This window comes from Squalius cephalus, assembly GCF_949319135.1.
Source record: "Squalius cephalus genome assembly, chromosome: 4".
In the NCBI taxonomy this organism is placed as follows: domain Eukaryota; kingdom Metazoa; phylum Chordata; class Actinopteri; order Cypriniformes; family Leuciscidae; genus Squalius; species Squalius cephalus.
The window spans coordinates 38,454,259-38,477,116 of record NC_137125.1 but is presented as its reverse complement, the minus strand read 5'-3'; the positions used below and the strand labels follow the sequence as shown (position 1 = coordinate 38,477,116).

At 36.0% G+C, this 22,858-nt stretch overlaps 1 protein-coding gene across 1 annotated transcript; it reads left to right on the top strand.

Moving 5' to 3' along the window:
* The first annotated feature begins 1,021 nt into the window (after window positions 1–1,021).
* Window positions 1,022–22,858, top strand: gnai1 (guanine nucleotide binding protein (G protein), alpha inhibiting activity polypeptide 1). Its single transcript, XM_079868626.1, has 9 exons — window positions 1,022–1,479; window positions 13,040–13,082; window positions 13,172–13,313; window positions 13,900–14,057; window positions 16,615–16,743; window positions 17,832–17,961; window positions 19,487–19,640; window positions 21,041–21,248; window positions 22,050–22,858. The coding sequence occupies exons 1-8, from the start codon at window positions 1,362–1,364 to the stop codon at window positions 21,229–21,231; spliced, it is 1,065 nt and encodes a 354-aa protein (XP_079724752.1). The 5' UTR covers window positions 1,022–1,361; the 3' UTR covers window positions 21,232–21,248; window positions 22,050–22,858.

The following is a 22,858-nucleotide window of genomic DNA, read 5'->3' as shown; positions in this document are numbered from 1 at the left end:
ACGTTTTCTGACAAATGGTACTTTCGCCCCTGCTCTCCCCTAAATGATTACTGTATACCAAAATACAATATTTTGAAATGGAATAGTTTATCGAACCTTTATACAAAATGTAAAAGAAAAGCTCACACTTAAGGAACGATAAACACATACATTTTATTCAGAGGCCCAAACTGAGCAAAATTGGGTGCAGATATTGTGTTTTATGTTGCTAAAGGGTAAGATGAAATTCATTTTTACTACTTACATAAAAAGCATATAAATATTTGTCCATATGTCTCACAATAATATGTCTTAAAAATAGTAGTTTTCATTTTAGGGATCAAAACACGATTGAGAGATGCACAAATAAATGAGCCAAGATATTTACTGAAGTAAATGAATCAAATAATGAATAATAATAATAATAATAGGACAATAATAATAATAATGCTTTTAATCAAAACTTTAGAACCAAACAACAATAATGTGACATCTAGACTGCTGTTATTAAACAAACTTTAAACTTTTAGTAACTGGTGTCAACTATGCTTTAGAAAAACACACCACAATTTAAAGAAATCAGGAAATTTTTACTAAAAAATGTGTTTATCATAAATAAAAGTATATCATAACTTGTAGTTCACTCTATATGTGGCAATATTTCGCATAGAAAACATATGAAGCACATGAAACTGAATTTGGCTACTTAAGCAATCTTCTTTTACTTTTAAATCTCAGTTACTAACAATTTTGGCAGGTTTTAAGTCACAGCAGCTTAACATTTTAAGTTCAGCCAAGATATTTACTTAAGTAAATTAATAAAATGTCTAAGTTGTACAACTAATTTTTACATTGTCAGTGGAGGATAAACATATAAAAAAAGAAGTTATTAACTCCCAGTCTGTTTGAAAGTAGCCGTCGCAAAGCAGCAGCTCATTGTCAGGCAGAGATGACACGTCCCGCGCCTCGCCCTGCATCATTCATGTCCTCATCATTCACTGCTGATGATGCTGAGGCAGAGCGCGCGTCCTCTCGCGCACGTGAACGCGCCTGCATGCATGCGAACAGGAAGCAGCGCGAGCCCGTGAGTAGCCTACTGACGCGCTGGGGAACGGATCGCTACGCTTCTACGGACCCCTTTTTCATCCCTTTGAAGGGATTTACGGTGAAATAAAGGAGGCAAACGGAATAGTTTGATCGAACGAGGCAAGAGCCAGACCGTATCCTCTTGTCTTTTGATTTTCAAGACCCCCTTTTGCGCTCGGTTGTTGGGTTTTTTTTTTTTTTTTTTAAAGAAGGGCGTGAGGTTTTCCGGAGAGGGAGCTGGTGCATGTTGAATACTGTGCGTTAGATTTAAACGGTTCGGATCGTCGTGAGGAAGGATGGGCTGTACGTTAAGCACGGAGGATAAGGCGGCGGTGGAGAGGAGTAAAATGATCGACAGAAACCTGAGAGATGACGGAGAGAAAGCGGCCAGAGAGGTCAAACTCCTGCTGCTCGGTAAGAAACAATTAAACATACATGAGAGGCCTAAACTGTCCCGTTTCTTTGTTATAACTGCTTTATAGACAGCCACTAAAACAATATTACGCTGCAGTTAACGTTACCAGTTTTCCACTACAACGGAAAGTTTGAGTGTGCTGTTTGGTAGTCTTTTGAAGAATTCGAGAGTGTTACTTTGTAGCTATCTTCATATTGCTTTATATGTTTTATAACGTTCGAGATGATTAACATTTCACTTTGTTCAGAATCATTATACATTATTACAGAACATTTGGATAGAAGGAAATATTGATCGTTCCCATAAATGGCCACAAAGTGACAGAGCTGTCAAAGGAAAACTGTCGCAATGCACTCAAAACAAACCACACACACACTAGATGTGGTGCAATGGAAACTAAAAGAATAGCTTTAAGTAGGCGGAAATGCATCTTTTGAAGGGTCCATTGGTAATGAGATGTTGGGCTTGATGATGCTTTTAAATGTAGGAGGGGTCTGAGAATGGCGACCTGTTGCTTCACTGCCTTCCCGTTGTGAAATGATGGTACATTTGGTACATCATGATAATGTCTCGCGCAACCGAGCATCTGTCTGTCAGCATCTAAACATGTGATAGATTCAATAGATACACATTTGAGATTAACCGCAGGTTCATGACAGATGAAGGCAAGGCTTGTGTTGAGGTGTAGCCTACATGCATTTATGCGTGGTTATGACATATTAACTCGTGATAATGTCTTGGCCACAATATCCTTTTATCGAGGTAACGTCATCCTTATGTCGTGGCCACGCGATGTGAAGTCTTAGTTGAGGGAACAACATCCTTTTTTTCGTGGCCACGAGTTTAATGCATAAACACACGTTCATGACCATAACAACCTGGGATTATCAGAAATGGATATTATTAATAAATTAACATTTTATTTTTAATTAAGAATGACAAAAAAGTGCGGAATTGAGACATTTTTATATTAACCTGTATTATAGTCCTACTATTATATTAGGCCTATATTATATTGCTCGTGATGTTTCCTATAGACAGCAGTCAAATGAAGTTTGTTATTATCAATAAATGTTAAAAGAATATAAAATAAGCCTACAAGAAAACATATTGTATCCTTCCCATACAGCCTTTTAAATCCATTCACTGAACCATGACTACATTCAAATTTGAAACATTTGTATAAAATATATAAAATTACTATTATTTATTTATGTATCTATCTTTCTTTGTATGTATGTATGTTTTTGTTGGCGTGGCGAATATAAATCTGAACTATTGGCCTGACGAGGCACACAGAAAAAAAATCCTTACTGTTGAGCTATGCTAATCCATATCCATTAGTTTCAGTCAGTCACCAATACCTGCATCTAATGCTATTTACAGTACATTACATTTCTAACCCATATCTAATTCTGTAATGTAACTACAATGATCTAACCATAGTACTGGAACTAACTATCCAACCTTAACCCTGATGTAAAACTAACCCCAACTCTGATTAATCATAAGCCATTAACTGTTATGAAAAGCAATGATTAGTTTTCTGCTTTAAAACATTAGTCCATAATGAAAGTCAGGCTAGCATAATAGAAACATTTTTTTAATCTCTTACAGTGTGATTTAAGAACTACAAGATAATAGTTTTCCATTCCTCAGAGCTAGTTACCAAAAAAAATGGCTAGATATCATACTGATGCCAGACAACAGATACAACATTTGTGTTTGTTATCTGTTGTGTCTGTTGCATTAATCTGTAATTCTATGTTCAAGCCGGTACTGTCTGCAGTCATTTTGACCTCAGTACCCACCGCTTCTATGTTAGCTAGATGGTATCTCAAATACGTCTCCAGGCAACACGCAGACGCACACAGACACACAAACTCAGTGTGTTCAAATTACCCATAACAGTGGCACCAATAGAGTCTGGTGAAAGAAAGGAACCAACACACACATGCACACTCACACTCTGAGTAGTAAATATGGAAGTCCTCTGGTTTGCAGAAATGACCAGCACATGGAGGGTTTGGTGAGTTCATGTGTTTGTCTAAAACAGAACCGTATCAGGCACTGGGTCGTAGTCGACCCCGTGAATATCGCGCTTTGGGTGCATTGACACCTGACGTGGTTTAGCAGCCAGAACACCCACGTGCCGATGCAATCGCTCAACGTGCCAAATGTTTGGCTGTAATATGCTGTAATATGAGCATTTCGATCCAACAATAAAATCCAACAATATTATAAATCTAATCCATTAGAAAGAAAGCTGTTTTTTATTTCTCATGGACAGATATGAGTTTTGTTTTTTTTGCCCAGTAATCTTGTAGATTTCTATTAAAGTAATTCATCATACAGAACACATTTGCACAGAGATTTGTGGTGGAGCAAATGTGAGTTTCTTTCAGTGTCGATGCACATATCTAGGGAACAAATTTGTCAATGGCGAACTATTGTAATAGTTCTATTATTATAATAGTAACTATTGTAAAGTAATACTTGTTTTTGTTTAGTCAGTGGTTGCATTATTTGATCAAATATTTTGAATATTCCTAATCACAAAATAATAATAATAATGATTTAACAATGTTTTAGATATTTTTATATTATTTACTTATCTGGTAAGTGCCCATGTAATAGAGCAGGATAATGTATTTTCATCTGGTTATCACAAAATAAGACTTTGTTGTGTGATATTTACATTTAATGTTGCCAGATGAAATGCACACAAAGTTGTTTAAATCAAATCAACAATTTGTTCGGACAATATTTTCTCGATTTTAAATTAGTATAATATTTGAAAAAACAACAACAACAAAAACCACATTATACTATTTAAAAACAAAAAAGGTTAATCCATTGACAAGGCGGTCTTGATCCCACCCCCCCCCCCCCCCCCCAACAAAATTAATGTTAAATAGCCGAGTGAGAACAGGTTCTGGCTGATAATTTTGTCTAAAATGGTCCAATGTTGACTGATTAATTTTTCTATCCCTAATACGAATTTATACATGGGTACGATTTTTTTTTTTACAGCTGGTGCTTTGGATTGATTTCCATTAGATGTTGCTTTAGCAGCTTTTGGCAGGAAATTGCTAGTGTTTTTGCACCATAGAGGTCGGGGTGTGGTGTACTGCAGATCATAACCTTCGGCTTGTGTTTGATAACCCAACCGATTGCTGGACAGCTGGTCTCAGCGGAGGTGTGTGTGTCGTGTTTGGAACAACAGGGATGAAAATGAACCGACTGGGCCTAATGTAGCAGCACTAATGTCTGTAAACCATGTAAACCTCAGACCATCTCTCTGTTGATCACTTTACACACACACTGAAGTGATGCATCACCTTGCCCTTCAAATACCTCCTTTAATGAAAAACACATGGAATTACGAAGATATTTAGTGTGGAATCTATTGGTCATGAAAACATTGGTCATTTAGCAACGTTAGTGTATGGTATTGTTATCTGTTATAGAGTAGCTGTGTGTGTGTGTGTGGGTGAGTGACAGCATAGATCAGTCTTTTGGCACGTCATGGTTTGAGGGTTTTAAGAGGCTTAGATGTGCATACCGTTTACATTCCAATGATGTCACCGGAGTGAAAGTTCAGAGAGCCGTTCAATAAACGAACGTCACAAAGCACTCCAACACTCCAACTTATCGGTGTTTTCCGTTTGTAGCACAGCTTTAATGCTTATAAAAGGGAGAGTTAACTAACTAACTTGTTAACTAACCAACAGATTTTGTAGGCCTAAGAAAATAAGCACATTAATTCCTGCAAGTAATATGTACTGTTCGACGCATAAACAATTACAGTTTAGTCCTATAATATAATGTTAAATTACTATAATTATTACTCATTTTACACTCAGAAACTGAAAAAAAGTGACTAATTATAAAATATACATTTTTATTAAGTATAAAACATTTACCCCTGGTTTCACAGACAGGGCTTAAGACTAGTCCTAGACTAAAATGTAAGTCTGAGCTGTTTCCACTGAAATAAACTTGCACTGACTGATCTTAAAAATATATCAGTGCCTTTTTAGTTTTAAGATGCACATCTGTAATGTTTTTTTCTAAGCATGTTTATAAAAATTACTTAAATGTCCTAATTGATCTATGGTCTAATCCTGGCTTAGTCTAAGCCCTGTCTGTGAAACCGGGCCATAAAGATAATTAAAAATTCAATTAATTCAATTAATAGTTTATAAATTAATTAATTTGGTATCAATATCTGCGATACTGGCCTTGATAACACTTGGTATAGGTATAATAAAAAATAAATTATAAAATACGCTTCATTTATTTTGATTGTATACTAATTTGGGAGACAGTGTGTAAATATACAGTATTTATAATAACAAGTTTTAAGGTGTGATTAATAGCAATTGCACCTAATATGATCAAATGCAGAAAACTGTGATTAACGGCATATCAATTTTAAATGATTTACATTATTTAGACTAAGATACTAGGCTACTTTTGTAGATAATGCAGTCTTTGTAAAATCACTCTCCAGTCAATTCCTGACCCAATTGAGTCCCGTCCAGCATGTTCTTCTTCTCATTGAATATCTAGTTTAACTCAGAAAACGGTCAAATTTTGACTTTAAGGTTAATCCAAACCCTGCAAAAGAGACAAGTTTAGAAATTAAAAAGTCAAAGTACTCCTGTGAGTGTGAGCTGTTTGTTGACTCTGTGTGTTTCGCGAGATGTGGATTCAATAGAAGATGTTTTGGGAATACCAAATGAGATTGTTAGTCTTCATTAGGAGTTTACGTGCTCAAATTAGTGTGCGAGTCATGATTTTATTGGGTTCCAAAAGAACAAACTGTTCATCTTGGGTCATCTAAGAGACTCTTTGTTTCAGAGATGCACTTGTGCATGTGTCTGTGTGACTGTCTCTTTCTCTCTGTCTTTCCCCTGGATGGGTACATTGATAAGTCCCTTTGGGCTACAGGTCTCTCTGGTGAGACATAATTAAAATATTGTGTCCTTTCCACTCCCGTCCTCTTCCTTCTGAAGGAGTCTTTCCAATTACAGGTGTCTGCTCATCCACGTCCCTGCCAGGTCAAATATTTACATGGAGCTGTTACTGAAAATAATCTACTACTGTAGAGTATGCTTAGGGATTTAAAGGAAAAGTGTTTTTTTTTTCTCCTATTTTAAATGATTGTTTTCCTAGTTTAATGAGTCGAGACAGATACAAGTAAGCTATTTGTTGGTTGGCTTTTAACACTGTGGCTCTGTGGTCCTTTCAAAACATCGTTTAAGCAGTCAACTGACTCAACCAATGGTGTTTTTTAATATTATTATTATAATACATATTATACATTTCACACATTATTCGTAAGACTGTATTTGCCTGTGTGATGGCACAGGTCACCCAATATCATAAGCTGTTTTTGGAGCTTGATCTATTATTTGATTGGAGCTTTGTTTATTATGAGGAGGACGTTTTAAGCTATATGAAACTTGCAGGATGTTTTAATGGTACTAAGATCTCTGCCTATATGTCAAAAGATCAAGGAAAATTGGAATTCTCATGCCATGACCCCTTTAAAGATACATACAGAAAAATAAAGATATAGCACTGACCCAGTAGGGCAAGTTGATGACAGTTCCATCAACTGACCCAAAATGTGAAAAATTACATGGAAATTACACAGTTCATCTTGTGAAAATTCTGACTTGAAATGTTAACAGATCTCACCGGCAAAAACAACACGTGAAAATGTACCTGCATGTGAGGATCATTACAAGGGCTTGAAGTGTGTAATATAATACAGAGCGTGTGTTTGCTGTAATCTAATAAGACGGGGCAGTGCGACAAAGCATTGCATTCGAGTTGTCACATGGTGTCAGTGTGTTGAGACATGCTGGAGTTGTGTTTCACAGATAGGGCTGTGATGCAATTCTGTTATCGATTGCAATCTGTACAAAAATGGGGAGAAGTGTCCTCGAAGGGGCCAGAAAAAAGTGGTCATTGTGTCAAATCTCAAGGAAACCTTGTAGATGGAAATTGGAGATTGTGAAGTGCAACAAACATGAGGTCTGCTGCTATCAATTATTAAGATCATTATGCTATTCATAAAAAGTATGATTAGTGGAATAATCAAAATGAAAAAAAAACGTGTGATCTTTCTCAACGCTAAGTGGCTGGCTTATATAATCACACAGGAACTGAAAACAACAGATGTACTTTAATGAAGCCTGAGGTGAAATGTGATCATATTTTTCTTAATACTAAAAGATTGCAAACATACATAAGACATGTTTTGACATGAGTGCTGTTGTTGTTCTTCTAAATGAAACGATGAAATCCAGCTTTCATCATAAGCTGTCAGCATATATTTTATTTGTAATAACATATATAGAACAGGAGACACATAGACGTGAGAGAAAAGATAAAAGCATTTCTGCTAAAGAGTTTTCATGCCAAAGTAAATTTTCTACAGTATATGGTGCATAAAATGTTATGTCAAAGCACAAAAATTCACCAGATGACTTGAATAGCTCCATTTAGAAAGAATTAATCATTGTAAAATGATTGGGGTGATTTTGTAAGGGAGTGAATATGCATAAATAAACAGTGCTTCATGTTTTTCAGGTAGGACTAACAGTATCCAGGTACAGGAATTGAATAATCAAATGTAAAATAACAGTCTTCTCTGTATAAATTAAATAGAAGTAATCTATTACAGCTACATAAAAGTGATTTTCTCTTTGTATTTTGTTGTTTGATTAACATTGATGACAGACAGGAGCAGGAATATTAGGCTGCTGTCACTTTAAGACCGGATGCACGGATCCAATATAATGATACGCACTTGTTTTCTTTCTTAATTGTTTACATTCACGTAAGCCATAAGCGACTGCGTTTACGAGGATACTCACCGAGAAGGGCATTTTGACATCTTTTTACGTGTATTTGTCCGTTGATTTACCCATGTATAAAATTAATTATGACATGTAATATTTTTTTAAATGGTAGCTGACTAGCTACGGGTAAAGCGTATCAGATACTTTTAGGTAAGCATTTGATACTCTAAGTGAACTTGATCAAATTGAATGCTTTTCTGGTTACAAATAGTTTGCAAGGCAGCTTAGTGAGATTAATATTAATTTCAGGGAACTAGCCTACACTAACCTTTTCCACTGGTGGCACTTGCGCTACTAACTTTTTCAGTTACTGGCGCAAAACATGATTTGGTCGCACAAATTTTTTATAGTAAGCCGCTCTGGATAATAATGAACAATAATGAAACTGTATTGCATACAGATGTGCTTTTTATTTTACTTGCCATCTTTTAAAACACATGCCTTCTTGTTTTCTTTAACATTGGTTGGGATAGATTTACTGCAATAGAAAATACAGTACACAACTGTCTCTACACTTCGCATGCTTCATACTGTCATTGTGAAGCTTCAATGATTCATGTTTGAATTGTTTTGACGCAGTTACAAATTTGGACAGTCCTGCAATTGAAGGCCCACAGAATTTACAGTACACACAGTGCATTGCTCCATCTTGGTACCTTAACCACTGGTATTCTACGAGCCACTGGTGTCGAAATTCATATGTCCGTATAGGGGTGTAACGGTTCACAAAATTCATGGTTCGGTTCGATACGATACACTTGTGTCACGGTTCGGTACGTTTTTGATACAGCAAAAAGAAAGAAATGCCAGAGAAATTTCCTTGATTTATTTATTTTTTATTCTTTTTTTTTTTTTTATTAAAACTAACATCATAAAGTATATATTTTTTTTTTACTTTGAGCAATTCTGGAGCTATAATTGAATTTTCTTAGGAGCATATAAAACAAAACAGCTCCTTGACATGAAATGTAATATTGTAGTAGTTATAAACAAAGGTTTATTTTAGTTCAGATTAACATTTGAGGGCAGCAATTGTATTCATAATGTCAAAATAAAACCGACGTAATGTTACTTGAAGGCATTATAGCCTACTATTCCTGCCAAACTTCCATGGTTGCAGTTAGTGTTACTACAGTAAATCCATGGTGAATGTTGCTGATCTGTGGACACTGGATAGTTCATTCATGGCACAATGTTTCTTCCAGGTTTCCACGTCAGTGCTGTTTGATCCGTTAATAATGGAGAAATGTGAATGTTTCTCACTAGATCTCGCAGCGATGTTATTACTTCTGTGGCGAATTCAAATGCTTTCTTTACTGGATCTCTTATTAGCGCTGTGTAGTAACAGTGTCGCATGATCACGATCGGCTCGCGCTGCACTGGTTCAAACTGATAAACGGTCCTTCAACCACACAATAACGAGCAGTTTCGTTCCGCTTGCATTACGTTTGCCATTTGATGTTGGGCAATGTTGTGGTCGCGCCGGCGTCTCTTACATTATGAGCGCGCTTACATTTGAAATAACGAAATTTTGGTCGGCAGGAAAAATGGTCCAACGAACCGTTCGGTTTGAAAATGCGTACCGAAAACCGAACCCAACTTGATGTGTTGAATGCTCAGAGCACGTTATAAAACGTATTCTTAAAATACGCATTTCTGTTTTAATAAATGCTCATAGTAAATCATAGCATATTGCCTAAAACATAAGGTAGGTACAAAAATAATCAGTGATACATTTGCGACCCATTAAAAATGAGGGTCGCAATGGCATTTCAAAAGGTCGCATATGCGACCATTTTGGTCGCAGTGTAGTTCCCTGAATTTATTAAGATATATGCATTCTTAAATTGGCTCTAACAGAACAAAAAACACATTGTGGACACACTTTTTTTTAATGCAAAATAATGTTGTTTCTTTCATTTTGGGGTAAAATATAACAAACATTTCTTTGTAAGATACACCGAAGGAGGAAACTATTTCACCCAAGGCAATTTCAACATTTGCTGACATTTGTTTATCACACCCCAGCTGTCATATCTGCAGGTTTGCTCACAGTGTCACAACATCTTTGACCTAATTTGTAAGTTTACAAAGCGTGTCATGGCGAGTGTTGTTGTGAGGAACCACTTGGCTCGTTCAACCCACAAAAGACGTCAGCCAGGCTGAATAATCGGTTGATATTTGTTTATTTTGACATTCATTTTGGTACGTTAGTCATTTTTTAGTATTCAGCTAAATTACGAACCAAGTGAATCCTTTTATATTTTTTTTCCCTCCAATTGGGAGGAAGCACTGCTAAAATTATTTAAGTAATGTTATGTCAGCAAATGTTTACAGTTCAGTTCTAACAAGTTACAGCTCATATTTGCATCCAGATGGACATGGGCCACCAGAAACGATGATCAAGGAAAGGAGTTTTATCTCCCACAATAAAGTGGCACATGCTTTATGCGCACAATCAGCAGGAAGCCAAGAGCAAGTTACTATGACAAATAGGGATTATCATGCATTACTGGAAACGCATGCATATGAGCGATACGCTGCGGAGCTGCTTTTCACTGGCATGCGCCCATCAGGTATCGGAGCCCTCTTTGGCAACATGTCCTCAGAAACAGGGCCGGTTGCTATGGCAGTGTGACAAGACACTGGGCTCGAGCATGCGCGTGTACGAATGCATGCATATGTGTGCACGATCGAATGTGTTAAATGGACAAAAGCAAGATGAGTGTAATTGTGCCACATCTCCTCCACAGTTCATTTTCACGAATAGAAACTGGCTCGCACCTTGTTCCTCTAGTGGCACATTCTCTTTGTTTGTCCGTAGCTTTATAAAGATTTCTCCCATGTTGCACTAGCCCTGGAGGGCTGTTTCCAGCACTGCTCATAACACAGTTTCTTGTTATAAAAACATACACCTCTATTGATTCAGTGGTTTAATATTCCGTCACAGCCTGTCGGAATTCTTCTGTTACAGGTGTATTGATGTTTTAGTACGGAAATTAAACTTTTGTTTCGTTTTCCATGGGAGGAGCTGATTTTACACACTGATAACACCGCAAAACACAAACAGATCTATGACATGACCCTCATATTTTCCTATATTTTAATTTATTCAAAAAATACTGTATGTTACAATTGCAGTTCATACATTCAATGAATTAAATACACCTGGTCAGTGTTGTTATAGTTAACTAAAACTATAAAAAAACTTAACTAAAATAAAATATTAGATGAAAAACTTAAACGGAAATATATAAATATTATATATTTGATGGACATGTTTTTAATTTCTGAATTCAAATTAATTTTTCATATTTTTAACAAGCTGATACAACTGTCCTGATATCATCATGATAAAAAAAGTCTGATTAAATTAAATTCTTCATTTGGCATAAACTTGTATTATTATTTCTTAGAAAAATTCAGGAAGGACAAAGAAAAACACAATATGTAAATTAATTTAATATACCTTGTGTACTGTGTTGTATAGATCAATTACCATCCACAAAGTGCTGGTCTGATGTGTTGTTGATTGTATTATGTTGAAATAGCCGAACCCTATTTCCACACTCTTGAATCCTTAAGTTGATCGGTCACCATCCACTTACTCTTGGTTTCCATTGTAACTCATAATAAGCTAATCAGATGTTGGTATTTGATCAGCCACTAAGCCTTTGGCAAAGAGCTATGCACATTTTAAGTGCATATATGTGTTAAAGGAATGTTCCCAATGTCCAATACAAGTTAAGCTCTACTGAAAGCACCTTGACCATTTAAACTTGATAACGTTTGCAAAATACGAGCAAAGATATCGGAAAGGGATGTGGCGCGGAAGTCGATTTTGACAGCTGAAATATCACATTTTTGTATTGCTGAACCCTTTTCCCCTGTCTGCCATTGGTTGGAAAACCAGATAGTCTTTTAAGTCCATGGGGTTTTTCTGTTAAGCAGATCAAGACAACACACACACAGCAGTGGAGTTTTCTGTCTCAGTGCTAGGGAACGATATCCCAGTAGATAAGCTGGCTAAATTGGATTCTATAAGTGGAGCCGTTATTGAACCAATCGATGCAGCAGTAGGAGCTGACAAAGTTTACCAGCTGTGCACATTTGTGAACACACACGGGATAGGAACAGTTAGGTGTGGTCTGATGATTTTATATACACAGCATTGTATTTACTCACGATCATGTCGTTCCTAACCCGCATAACCTTGAGAATTGCGTCTGTCTGACTCAACAAACATTCTTCAAAACTACTTCACGGAAGATAGAAAGCCATAGTGGATGCCTGGAATGTCACGAGGGAGTAAATGATGACAGAATTATCTCCCGAGAAGTTAATAAAATATTCATACTGCATGCAATAATGAAAAAATTTAAGTGTTAGAACAACTATGTACAACAATGCTCAGTCTTAGATCTTGTATTTCCAGGACTAAAGAGACAGCCGTTGTGTACATCGCTCTACAGGGTTTTAAAAATTCACGCAGGGGCTCAGAAACAAAGTACTAAACTGAAATTGTCAGGCTTTTTGAATTTTAATTTTGGTTTTCTGTCTTGAGGGGCTCATACGAGTGAATACATTAACCCAGTCATTGTTCTTGAGATTCATTAAGTCTTGAGCTAGTTGTGTTGTTTGTTAGACACGTGTTAACTCACACGCAACTGCTCTTTTACAGGTGCTGGGGAGTCTGGGAAGAGTACAATAGTCAAACAAATGAAGTAAGTGTTTTGTTTTCATTTCCTAATCTAATTAGACTTCCGTTTTAGGCTGAATATAATTTATTGGTGACTCTTATCTCTCTGTATAGAATCATCCATGAGGCAGGCTACTCGGAGGAGGAGTGCAAACAGTACAAAGCTGTTGTCTACAGCAACACTATTCAGTCTATCATCGCCATCATTCGTGCCATGGGCCGACTCAAGATCGATTTCGGAGACGCAGCGCGAGCGGTGAGTCACAGGATTGGTGGCCTGGTGCGCTTCATTTCTCCCACAGCCAACTTGTGTAGATTCACAGACATTGTAAAAATGAAAAGATGGACCACTTGTAAAAAAACAAACAATAAAAAAAACAAATGGAATGGAAGAAATCGTAACGGCATAAAGTAAGTGAAATGTCAGAGTCGTACGGAAGAAAAATGACCTTTTTAATGACCAGGATAGTTCAGGTTGTAAAATGTCATATGGTACAACCGCCCCCAAAAAACAAAATGATATTTCTTAATGAATAATTAATGATATTTGTAAGAAAAATAAAATAAATCCTTGAATGTAAATGTAACTAATGTTAACTAATGAAGCCTTATTTATTTTTTTACCGATAATTTGTCATTTTTGATAAAGGCCTTTTTTCAGATCTGTATAACAAACCTATTATCATACCAAAATCAAGATGTTAGCTTGTATTAAACAATAAGCCGTAAAGGTTAAAAAAACAAAAACAAACTAAGGTTACGGTATTAAGTCAATTGTGATTGGATGATTATTAGGACAATGACAATGCTAATTTAAATCTGCTGTCCTCTCTCTGTGTCAGGATGACGCGCGGCAGTTGTTTGTGTTGGCGGGCAGCGCTGAGGAGGGTTTCATGACAGCAGAGCTGGCTGGAGTGATAAAGCGTTTGTGGAAGGATGGAGGAGTGCAGGCCTGTTTCAGTCGATCCAGAGAATACCAGCTCAACGATTCAGCAGCATAGTGGGTCTACATCTCGGTCTTCCTCTACCCATGCTGTCTTTCTCTATATGTCCTCTGCTTCACCTTACACCGCATCCTAACCAATGAAGCGCTAAAGAACTAGGCGATGAATCACCCCACAGGAAAAAGAAAATCTCTTCAATATCTCAATTGTTTCGCCTACACAACAATTTTTTTTGCCTCAAACTGTGCTCAGATATACATCCATAACTTTAAATCAATAGGTTTAAATGTTTCTCCATGATTTTAAATTTTAAATTTCACAGTGCTTTTGAAGCTGTTATGTACAGTCTTGTAACCTTTGTATTTTTGTCAGATTCTCAAAAAAAAAAATTATAAAAAATATTTTAAAGTTTGTAATGTTGTGATTCACCACGTAGCTGGATGATTTGGTTCATGGCTTAAAACTCTATATAACGAAGACTTTTTAATATCCTTATGGGAAAATACTTCCGGAAACAAAGGTTGTAAAATAAACATAAAATATGCATCATTTCATGATTATACATTTTTATCGACTGTGATTTTATCACAGCATTCTGCTCTCAGCAGGGGACGAGGATGAATCACCTCATAACTCTTTGTTTTTGTCCTCCACAGCCATTTATTATTTATCTTTCTCTATCTCTCTACCACACATACCATCCTCCCTTCCTATCTCTCTCAGCCTGTTCACCTTTTTGGGTGCTCAACCGTTCATTTCCCCTTCTGTTTTCTCGTTCCCTCCCCTTCTGTTTTTCTTGTTCACTGAACATCAGCCCCTGCCAAAACGGCAAGCTCAAACAGCTTTATCCCATACTCTGACATCTCATGTCTTGCCGTATCCAGACTCGAACTGTTTGAGCCTTGAACGAGCTAGTCAATATTTGCCCTGCTGCCTGTAGCTGCCTGCTTACTGTGCTTCTAGAACATGCCGTTACCCTTGACTCAGAAAACCCAGAGACTAGCCACAATGCGCGTTACAATGCTGGTTTTCACATGAGAAAAATACACAGATGAAAGTGTGTCACATGCTGCTACTGTTAAGGCATGCAAATATGTGTGTGTGTGTGTGTGCGTTTTAAGATTTCATGCTGCACAAAACCACTGCTAAAGATAAAGAAGTTAAACATAGCAATTACAGATAACAATTATGTAGTGTACTCAGAAATTCCTATTTCTCTTAATCAAATAGTAATCACTGTACAAATAGTAGTCACTCCTGTTTTCCTATAACTGTCTTATCTAAATAGGCAGCTGCCTTTTAAGGAAGCATCAGAACTGAATAGAACATTATGAGCGTCTGATTAAATGCTGCACATTGTTTTGAGGGACCGATATTGATATGCAGGACCTATTTTTAATTATTGCTGTGTTTCTTTTTTCATCCATCCATTTTCCAAACCGCTTGTCCAATGTAAGGTTGCTGGGAAGCTAGAGCCTATCCCAGTGTCTCAGGCCATAGGCAAGGAGTTTGATTTGGAGTTTATTTTTTATCATTTTAAAACAATAACTAAATAATAGTAGATTACATAAAATATGAATGAATATTTCTTATTATTTTGTATCACTCTCACTTGAGGAATCAATGGAATTTACATAAAAAGTCAAATAATTCAAGCAAAAAACAGTTACAAAAATAAAAAAATGGATTATGAATATTTACGAATATTATAGTATCACCACTCACTTTATGAATCAAAATCTTTTACTTTAATGTTTTTGCGTGAATTATTAAAATTGTTTTAAGTATTATATCATTTATAATTGTTATAATATTACATTCATTTATACATGGCACATGGAAATCTTGGTTAGAAGAATACATTTGGAAAAGAATTATAGGTTCATTACCAATGAAACTATGGTTTGAAACTGGTTTTATCTGGTACTATCTGGTTTTATTTTTTTCAGTTTCACCTTACTAGTAAACCACGTTTTGTTCACTGAGCTTGTTGTGATGCAATCTGGGATTGGCCTTCTCTGTGGCGAATACATTAAAAGTGCTTTATTATTCAGCCAAAATTAAATGTCTTATAAGGTTGCATACATTTTAGAACAGTCTTTGCACCAGAAATGCTTGTGTCTAGGTGGGTAGCTGACTAGGTTTTGGAACAGAGCTTCTGTGTAAATGTGTGTGTGTGTGTGTGTGTGTGTGTGTGGTACAGGTCTCATTTGTATATTTGTGAGTACATAATGTGGTTGGGGTTTTGTTTAAGCCGTTACTAAGCATTACCAAATAACAAGCTTATGCGTAGCCTGTGTCACACCTTTTCAGTCAGGGCCATGAACATCATATGAAGTGGGCAGTTGGCAGACGTTATGGCTAAGCAGGGCTGTTTCCTGAAAACAAACACTGACTGTTGTGCAATTGTTTGAGCGGAGCTGCGTGTATGTTTATAAAAATTTGTTTTAGCAGAAGCGGATTACTGCAAATCCACCCAGGTCTACCCCTGTTCCCCTGTCTCGTGGACCTCTGGGTCAAGAGACTTAGTGGAACCAGCAGGAACTGCTCACTGCACTCTTACTATTTCACTTAATTTGAACTAACCCTTCCCTTCCTGTTATATCTTCACAGCTACCTGAATGATTTGGACAGAATAGCACAGCCCACCTATATACCCACTCAACAGGATGTGCTGAGGACCCGAGTCAAAACCACAGGCATTGTGGAGACGCACTTCACTTTCAAAGACCTGCACTTTAAGTGAGCAATTTAGGTTGCTTTATTACAAAATTGCAAAGAACGTACTCTGATTTCATCCAAAAAAAAAATCACCCGTAAAATGGCTGGGCTTTAGAGAATGAATGCAAGAAAATTAAGCCTATTTTAGGACCATTAAACATTTCCCCTCTTTACTAATTCTCAGTACAATAATGTGAGCAAATTTCATGATTATTACTTTGAGAATACACTTATGTACAGTATATACACAATATATTTACATGCTCACAACTATTTTAATTGAGAAGTGCATTTATAGAATGTAACTGTACATGTGCATCATGGTAGTATATTTATTGCACTAAATACAATTTGTTAAAATGATAAAATCACTTGCATTACTGTTCAATTTGCATTACAGTAATGAAAATTTGGGAGTAGATGTGCTTAATTGTCATTGAAATGATATTGTAATGCAAAAATTCTAAATTGTTCACAAAATTGACATATTTCTTTGTGAAATTCACCTACAGTCATTTATTAGCTTTATCACATGTAACATAATGATATGCATTTGCATATCCATTGATTGAATTAGGAAGTACTTCACAGTAGTTTTATTGAGTTTTGGTGCAAGTAAACTGTGAATATTGGGACAACCCACACAGTGTGTGACTGCAATCATGGGCAAGAGTGATAGAAAAGAGAAGCAGAGAGCGAAAAATAGAGAAGTGTCAGTCTTGAACTGGTTTGCACTCTGATTCAGACAGGAAGAGGAAGTACATAGCGTCAGTTTCTTTGCCCATATTTAGCTTTAGACATCTCAGAGTTGAAAACTAGAGTCCAACTCAATATTTGTGTATGCTATGTATTTTTATGCTTAGAGCATCACAGCATTAGCTAAGCAACATGCTATTTATAGAAATTGTAAGATGAGTTTTCTGTGCACTTGACGTATGGAAAGCTATTTTTGTGTCACACAGAATTTCAGTCTACATAGCGAGTACCAGATCAATCACTTCTGTGGTTTCATTTCAGTTAGTATGCTCCCTTAACAGGCAGCTGTGTCAGCTAAATAGCTCACTCGTTTAAGACTGATTTTTTGTTAACCATTTTAAAATGTATTTCAGGATGTTTGATGTCGGAGGTCAAAGGTCCGAGAGAAAAAAATGGATCCACTGTTTTGAAGGTGTGACTGCCATCATCTTCTGCGTGGCACTGAGTGACTATGACCTGGTGCTGGCTGAAGACGAAGAGATGGTGCGAAAATACTTTCTGTTATTTAGAAAAATTCTGAATTACAGTGCTTGCAAGGAGTGCTGTACTGAAATTCCACTTTTTATTATTTTTCTTTATGATTAATTCAAACTGGAAGTGGGGAATGTACAAACTTCCTTCAAACATTATATATATATATATATATATATATATTAGTAAATGTTATACTTTTAAGTAATTGAAGAAAAATATAAAACTCTCCCATTGACTTTAGCTATTCAAAAATGAACAAAAATGTGATTAGCATTTGTCTAATGTATTGGGATTGGTTGAACACGGTTACTATCATTAATTAAAAATAAAGGAAACTATTAAAAACATTTTTGTTAACTGAAATAAAGCTGAAGTAAATGAGATAAGTTGAAGGACTTAAATTACAGTTTTAATTAACGGGAGTTTAACAAAAACTTAATAAAAAATGTAATTAAACTTAAGTTATTTAAAAAAAAAACTAAAGAAAATTACAAAAGAACAAATGTGCTAAAATAATTGGTCCCACTTTATATTAAGTGGCTTTAAGTACTATGTACTTACATTGAAATTAATAATTTCATACAATGTACTTATTGTGTAACTACATGTTTTTACATTGTACTTACATTTTAAAAATTCCTGCATGTAATTACAGCTGTAATTAATTTATGTAATTACATTTGTAATTACACAGTTGACCCTTCCCTTACACCTTAAACCTACCCAATCCACCACACCTGTCCCTAACCTTACCCGTATCACACCTCAATAATAAAAATAAAGTAACATAGGGAATTGTGTATTACATAAAATTTATTTAAATCTATTTAATAATTTATAGCTGCCTATTATTTAAACAGAACTGAAGCCTAGAACCCAACATAACTTATAACGTTAATTATTTTTCTGTCTGGCAAGCATTAGTATTTCCTTCAAAAAATGTAAATCTGTATACTGTGGTCTGTTGTATATGAGTCTTAAATCGATAGTTCGCCCAAAATGAAAATTCTTTGTCATTTGCACTTTGTACATTCCGCTACATAACTCCTTTTTTCCCCTGTAAACCTGCCATAGATTTACTGGTGACCCTATTATATACAGGTCCTATAGTTTGAAGTGTTTATGAATGTGTATCGTGTGAATGGGGGGAAAATTCTGCCTGACGAGAAAACCAATTCCTGCATTTATCATATAATTCATGCCAACGTGATATTGATTCAGCCTAGTCCTACTTTATTAAGGGTTCGCAAACAGGTATTGATTGATTTAATGGTAAATGGCAGAGGGCTAAAGCACATCTCCACCTTCGGCCTGTATTCCATAAATCAAGCTTTTGAGCAGGGGCGAAAGGCAACTCGATACAAAGCTCGGAACGTAGTCATTAAATGATTGTTAAGTGGATGGTGTATATCACTGTGTAATGTCATAAAGTGTTTAAAGATGCTTTCAAGCCAAGATACTCAATCAACACCCATTTTCTAGCTCTTTCTGTCCTTATTTCTTATGTTCCATCTACCAATTTCTCTCTCTGCAGAACCGAATGCATGAGAGCATGAAGCTGTTTGACAGCATCTGCAACAACAAGTGGTTCACGGACACCTCTATCATCCTGTTCCTGAATAAGAAGGATTTGTTTGAGGAGAAGATCAAGAAGAGTCCGCTCACAATCTGCTACCCAGAATATGCAGGTCAGACCCCCATACTGGTTTACTCTGTTACATGACTGTACTTTTTCAGGGCTGTCGATTTAACGCAATTAATAAGTTATGGAAAAATAATGCAAATAAAATCATTTAACGCACCCACCCCATCCCAGACCAACATAGTTCATCTTACATTTTCATACCATTGATTGGTGACGAACATGAAGCAAGGCAACAACTCACTGCTTGATGGAGCCCATAGAATGCAGTTAAAATGCCCCTAAAATTCAAGATATCAGGGCAAAAATGCCCTTGTATGATTTTTTTGTCTCATATTTATATAAGCAATATAACGAGTAAGTGCTGTTATTGTTCCGAATAGCACGAGAGCAAATGCTATATTCATTTTATACAACAGTTCAATAAATAAGAAGTTAATAATGTGTTTTATACAACAGCCATGCGATATTCTACCAGTATCAGCACAGAAACCATTTGTATCACTCTGTTTGCAGCATTTCTCACAGCGAGTGTCATAGCTGACGAACAAACCCATCATACTTTTACAAATACTACAGTTGTCAAATTGATGCTTTTCTTATTTAAAACAATAATGGCTTTAAATTATGTTTTAGGGGGTAATTTCCCAGCCATATTAATCACTTGACATCCCTATACACACACATATATATATATATATATATATATATATATATATACACACACACACACACACACACACACACACACACACATATATATATATATATATGTATATATATAAGGTTAATGCTGAAATTTTAAGAACATTTAATTTTCCTACCTCAGGCCCAAGTATAATTTACTTTTACAAAACCTAAACCGAAAAATAAAGCACTGCATTATTTCAACCCCATCACAGAAAATGTGTAAATACCAGAAAAATGGTCAAATTATGATTTCCAGGTCTGAAAATGACATGGATATAAATGAAACTCTAAAACATTACTGAAAAATGATGGACATTTCTACAGCTCTAAATTATTATCTATACATTTATATCAGCTAGAACTTGCTTTTTGCAAGGCCTCTGTTTGAAACATTATTTTTAAATATATATTTAAATATTTCTATCACTTACTCAAATGTGGCATTTGAATTGAAACAGAAAACATGTGGAAACCCTTTTGGGATATATATACTTACAATTTGAATATAATTTACATAGACAACTGAATGAATTCTATTATTACCACAGTGACCATTCAACCATTACATACCAAATCAAAATGTTGAATGTTACGGGGGTTGGAGGAGACCAGAGCAAAAAATGACTAATCACAACTTGGAATACAATTTACGTGGACCCTTACATATTACATTGTTTCCAGTTATTTGATGTCACAGGAACATCATCCTGTGACATCACTTCCTCATACTGAAAATGTTTCCTGCCCATCTGACAGGCTCAAACACATACGAAGAGGCCGCAGCCTACATTCAGTGTCAGTTTGAGGATCTGAACAAGCGGAAAGATACCAAGGAGATCTACACTCACTTCACCTGCGCCACAGACACCAAGAACGTGCAATTTGTCTTTGACGCAGTGACCGACGTCATCATCAAGAACAACCTGAAGGACTGCGGACTCTTCTAGAAGCGGGCTTGTATCTGGTGAGGCTCAGCTTCCTCAATGTCACGTGTGCCATGCTGGCTATGCAGTTTGTATTTATGTGCAACATAATCAATGTTCATATTGCGGATGAAGTCACATACTGGCCCTGGAGCCATCATGGAATAAAACATTACAGGACGAATGTGTGTTCAAAGGTGACGCCTGTAGTGGTTTCAATGTTTAAGGGATAGTTTGCCCAAATTTTTAATTTCTGTCATCATTTACTCACCTTCATGTTATTCTAAACCTATATTACTATAGGTTGAGTGCGAGTAAGTGATGAACAAGAATTATACATTTTTGGTAAATAATTTCTTCAAGTTAAGAGCCGGACTACATCTTAAGGGGCAATATCTTTGTAAACATGCACTACTGCCCAAAAGATTTCATTTTTGAAAGAAATTAATACTTTTATTCAGCAAGGATGCATTAAACTGATCAAATTGATCATTAAATTTATTGGTTGATGGCTTGGCTGTAGAGTTCTGCACACAATAATGAAAGCTGTGCTTGTTTGTCATACAAACAAATCTTGTTTCTTGAAAATCTAGTATATTAAAAAAATCAACAAAAAATATAAATATTTTTGCTTGATATTTTCTTGAAAATTTTTAATATTATAAGTGGCATAAAATTCCACACTTCACCTTTAAATTGTGATGTTAAATGTGGAAAAGTAATGAGTGTGAACTAGTAAAAAGTGCAGTAAACAGTTTACTCATAAATGCCTTGTTTGAATATGATAGTGAATCATTTAAGTTACATTTAAGTAACTCTTCTTCTTTATTCTTTTTCTCTAGGTGCAATTGAAGCCAGTTTTGATGTGCATTTTGTTGGAGAAAGATTGCAAGACTAAGTATGGAGAAAATTAGTCTTAAACCAGTGCTGTACATTACGCCACTTTTGTCAGCTTTATTTATGGTTTTTGTCTTTGGAAATTTTAAAAAGTAGCATTTAAAAATTAATTGTGTCGAATGTTCGTACAGTCGTTGCTGTCACGGCCATGTTGTTTATTTTTCCCCCAGACACAAGGGATTTCTTTTTATTTTGCGTTCTTGCATCAGAGACGTTTCCCTTTTCTTGTAAAATGTTACTTTTTTTTTTGCCTTTGCGGTTGTTGCTATGGGGAGAGAGGAAGATTGTGCTACTCGATCCAGTCTGTTGGTTCTCGTGCCTTCGCATGCGTTTCTGCAGTCTTTGTCCATTTGCTTGGGTTTGCCTGCTGAATATCTCTCCAACATCAACAAATGTCATACTGGATGTTACTAATTTGAGAGCACAAATCCTCATATGCATTGAATGCGAGTGTGAGAGAGAGAGAGAGAGAGTGCGTGTATCTGTTTGCGTGTTTATGTATATATACAGTATATATATATATATAATATGCCGGTGTAGAGAAAGCTAATGGTTAATACAATGAGCGGTGGTGGTCCAAACCTCTGGGTCTCCATGGCAACAAGAGTACGGTAGACCAAACAGCCACTTCAGATGGAGAGAGGAGTCCTGTTCAGCTGTCAGACGCCGAGACGCACGCAGGACTTGGAATCTGTCTCTCAAGCACCTGTCATCAGACACTGGCCGCCATTTTAACGGTTTAATACTCGGAGAA

Coding starts and splice junctions, on each gene's coding strand:
- gnai1 (XM_079868626.1), top strand. CDS start 1,362: ATGGGCTGTACGTTAAGCACGGAGGATAAGGCGGCGGTGGAGAGGAGT. Junction 16,744..17,831: donor TTCAAAGACCTGCACTTTAA/GTGAGCAATTTA, acceptor AATGTATTTCAG/GATGTTTGATGTCGGAGGTC. Junction 17,962..19,486: donor TGGCTGAAGACGAAGAGATG/GTGCGAAAATAC, acceptor CTCTCTCTGCAG/AACCGAATGCATGAGAGCAT.